General features: G+C 52.3%; 2 protein-coding genes across 2 annotated transcripts; both read left to right on the top strand.

Annotated features, from left to right (window-relative positions):
- Positions 1–1,736: 1,736 nt before the first annotated feature.
- Positions 1,737–3,607, top strand: Pmar_PMAR026215 (hypothetical protein; the record flags this gene model as incomplete). The annotated part of the gene is made up of 5 exons (XM_002781065.1): positions 1,737–2,751; positions 2,802–2,837; positions 2,886–2,986; positions 3,181–3,307; positions 3,357–3,607. 5 exons carry the CDS (start codon positions 1,737–1,739, stop codon positions 3,605–3,607), a joined length of 1,530 nt encoding a protein of 509 aa, XP_002781111.1.
- Positions 3,608–3,672: 65 nt separating this feature from the next.
- On the top strand, positions 3,673–3,888 carry Pmar_PMAR026216 (hypothetical protein; the record flags this gene model as incomplete). The annotated part of the gene is made up of 1 exon (XM_002781066.1): positions 3,673–3,888. A coding segment is annotated over one exon (216 nt), but the record flags the coding sequence as incomplete, so codon positions are not given.
- Positions 3,889–3,940: the final 52 nt, after the last annotated feature.

A 3,940-nucleotide genomic window follows, 5' to 3' on the forward strand; every position in this document is an offset into this window, starting at 1 on the left:
TTTGCGAGAGGTATTTCCCGTTGTCGGCGGCGGCTACTTCTCGGTCGCATGGGGGATCTCGGGTGAGCAATTTGGTAGGTTGTTGTTTGTTTGGAAAACCTGGGAGTAGATGGTCGCTTTCCTCAGCTGAGCTTGGGAGTTTCCTCACTATTATCCGGATTAGGGTAGAAGTGTATGAAAAGCAACAAGATCTTCTCGAAATTCCCTTGGAATTTTCATATTATCACCAACACATGTAGTTGATCATGTGTATTTTCTCGCACTGCCCCATGGAGGTTTGTAGTGAACACTGTTAGATCCGGCTGTAGTAGGAGAGTGAGGAAACTTGTTAGAGTTCTTCATCGCACTAGTTGCTGCGAATATCGGACGGATGCCGTCTGACGATATGAAGTTTCTCGGTTTTCTGTTGACGTTTTCTCCACGCGAAAGTCGACAAAAGCATACATTGGAGTTTCACCTGTTCTTCGTGAAGTGGCGTAATACTCGGCGAAAAACGCGATATTCGCAGTAGTCGTGAAATATATTTTTCACTAGTGTTTTTCATACCACTAGGGTGAAACTCCAATATGCACATGGTCACCTGTAGGGAAGTGGAAAAGTTACGGGTTCGCATTTCCCATTGTGCAGAGCATGTGCATAATAATAGTGTGGATGGTGGCGGTGACAGTATGTTGATGGTTTTACTGTTCTACTGTGCTCTTCCCCCTATAGATGTATATGCAGTTGTACCAGGGTATATTTATAGCTCCTGTTGGTAGGAGCGATTACCGTTAATAGAAATAGACATATTACTGTTCCATCTCCATTATTAATCATTATTATTCCACCCTTATTAGTAGTGCATGTTAGATGTAGATGTTTAAGATAATGGCATGTAAACTAGTTTATATATTTATATTGTTCATTTACGATGAGGGTGCCCACGTCGAAGTGCGGTAGTGTGTTAGGCGTTCCCTCCGGTCAACCTCCCTACTGCCGAGGAGAACTCCCTCGTTGAGGACTTCAATAGATTGCATTTTCTTGGGCCCTTTACACGGTTGTCAGTAGGGAGGTCAAGGAGTGTATACGACTATGATGAGAGTCACCGAAGGGGGTCCTCACCGGATAGTCAGCGTTCCTTTCGGTCGTCGCTACCATCAAAGATGGGGGTGGGCTCGGGTCACACGGAGTCGGTCTCCTCGTGGGAGGATTCACATGCCCCTGCGTTGTCGGAGGATCTAGCCCTGGTGGACCGTGAGCGTTATAGAGCGGTGGATGATTATTATGATGATGATGAATACCATCTCGTGGACACATCGTCGGCAGGAGGGTGGTTCAGAATGCGGTATATGTCCCATGTAGCTCGCCAAGGGGATCGGCGTTTTGGGGATGCCTCGGGCGGACCTCTTCTGCACCTACTGGGTGAGGGAGTAGGGCTGCCAGTAAGTGATAGTAATTATCAAGATGTAGCGGTGGCCCCTCGGTTGGTGGAGAGATCTTACCGCTCGGGGGAGATATCTGCTTTGCCTAAGGCGAGGTTGGCAGGGGTGCCCTCGAGGGGGATGGGGGCTCGGCAGAGGGAGCTGTTGCATCGTAGGACGCTGAGGCATTATCAACAACGCCGACTGAGAAGGAGCTATGCTCGTAGTGTATGCAGTAGTGTGATAGAATCCCCTCCACCTCATCGTCGGTCGATAGTGCATGTTGGTAGGAGGGGGTCTGTGGGGCTCAGGGGGGATGAGGACTATTCTGGTATGATGGTGAAGGAGGAGGAGGATGAGGAGGAAGTGTCGCCGATTGGTGTGGAGGGGCAGCCCACTCCCATTGGGGGGAATAGAGAAGACCAAATGCATGGGAGCACTCTATTATTACGGACACCACCTACTGGAAAAGGTACCCCACCACCCCTACCTAGTGGTAAGGGTACCCCACCACCCCTACCTAGTGGAAAAGGTACCCCACCACCCCTACCTAGTGGTAAGGGTACCCCATCACCCCTACCTAGTGGTAAGGGTACCCCACCACCCCTCCCTAGTGGTAAGGGTACCCCACCACCCCTACCTAGTGGTAAGGGTACCCCGCCATCCCTACCTAGTGGTAAGGGTACCCCACCACCCCTACCTAGTGGTAAGGGTACCCCACCACCCATGCAGGTGTTGGTAAACCCGCCGCTAGCATCAGAGGGTATGAAGCTGCGGCCACTCCCATTGATTCACCTAGGGGGAGCTATATGTCCCCCACTACCAGGAGCGGCCAAGGATCCTCCTCCCCCACTACCAGGGTCTGCCAAGGGTGCCCCTCCCCCACTACCAGGGTCTACCAAGGGTACTCCTCCCCCACTACCAGGAGCGGCCAAGGGTACCCCTCCCCCACTACCAGGGTCTGCCAAGGGTACTCCTCCCCCACTACCAGGAGCGGCCAAGGGTACCCCTCCCCCACTACCAGGAGCGGCCAAGGGTACTCCTCCCCCACTACCAGGAGCGGCCAAGGGTACTCCTCCCCCACTACCAGGTAAGGGTACCCCTCCCCCACTACCAGGGTCTGCCAAGGGTGCTCTTCCTCCACTACCAGGTAAGGGTACCCCTCCCCCGGTACGTGTGTCAAGTGGTAAAGGTTGTGCCCCTCTACCCCCCTGTGGCAATTCTCTCCCTAAAGTCCCTCCAGGCCGGTCTCCAGTGTACGCATCGCCCCCACCACCCTCAACAGCAGCAGGATCACCTCTGGTCCTTCGGTCCCCGCCTCTCGCCTCCCCACCCCCATCAACTCCAGCAAGTGAGTCCTCCTCAATTCATCCTTCCTTGAACCCTTCCGTTGTTTCTCAGATCATAGGTCTCCACCCAAAAGCGGCCCCCGAACGAGTGAGTACCGCCCTTGGGTCATCCCACTATTCGCCATTTCCCTGTCAGGAAAAGCAGCGGCTTTGCCTCTGGGTAAGAAGCTCCACTGGAAGGCCATACCAGACCGGCTCATTGGGTCTACCATATGGGCGAGCTACGACGAGGAGGGGGTGAGTCGAGTTCTTCTCCGGTTCGTCCACCCCAGTATAGGAATATATGTTCGTTTTCCTCATGAAATAAAGAAATCGGGTAGCAATGTGAAGAAAATAGTAAGAATTTTCCAAAAAAAATCCGGAAAGTTTTCATATTGTCGGCGACACATGTAGTTGACCATGTGCATATTTCCTCACGCTGGTTTTCTCAGTCCTCCACACCGTCGGACGACCACTTGGGAGAAACCCTGGCGAGGGATGTGGCGGAAATGAAGACCGTTTTTGGAGCTTCTGGGAATCCTGATGAGAAAAAAAGCGAGAGGAAGTCGAAACTCGTTGGTGAGGATGGTCCCAGGGGCTGCCTGGTGTTGCTATTGGTTTTGTTTAGATGACCGACCAAAACTGATAGAGATCCTTGATCAGAAAAGAGCTCAGAACGCGGGGTTGGTGATGGCGCGGTTGCCTGTGGAGTTGTTGGTTGAGAAGATGGAGAATCTTGATACCGACAATATGGTGGATGCCTCCGAGGAAGAGGACAGCAGCAGTGCGGCGTTGGTACCAAGCTCTGGTGTAGGTCTCCGAGCGTCGGGTTTCGGGTTTTTGATCTATACTGGGAATACAAGCGTGTATGTTGTGTGAATTGTTCATAGGCTTTTTGTGAATTGGAATCAGTGGATTGAATTCATAGGACTTCTTTGATTCAGAGTGAGACTACTAATGAAGGCTTTGCAACGGTGGATATGTTGGAGAAACTGTCGAGCATATTGCCGACTCCCGAGGAGGCTGAGATGCTCCGGGCCTATCATGGCGACCTCACACTACTGCGGCCGATCGAGCGGCGGCTCCTACCTTTAGCGCTGATGAAACGGCCGCAGTTTCGAATCAAGGCTATGATAACGTTCCTGACCTTCCCAGACCAGGTAAGAGGTGAGGGCTCGTGCTACTGAAGAGCCTCCTCGTGTTAGTTGAGTG

The sequence above is a fragment of the Perkinsus marinus genome (genome assembly GCF_000006405.1).
Source record: "Perkinsus marinus ATCC 50983 genomic scaffold scf_1104296943588, whole genome shotgun sequence".
NCBI classification, from domain to species: Eukaryota; Perkinsozoa; order Perkinsida; family Perkinsidae; genus Perkinsus; species Perkinsus marinus.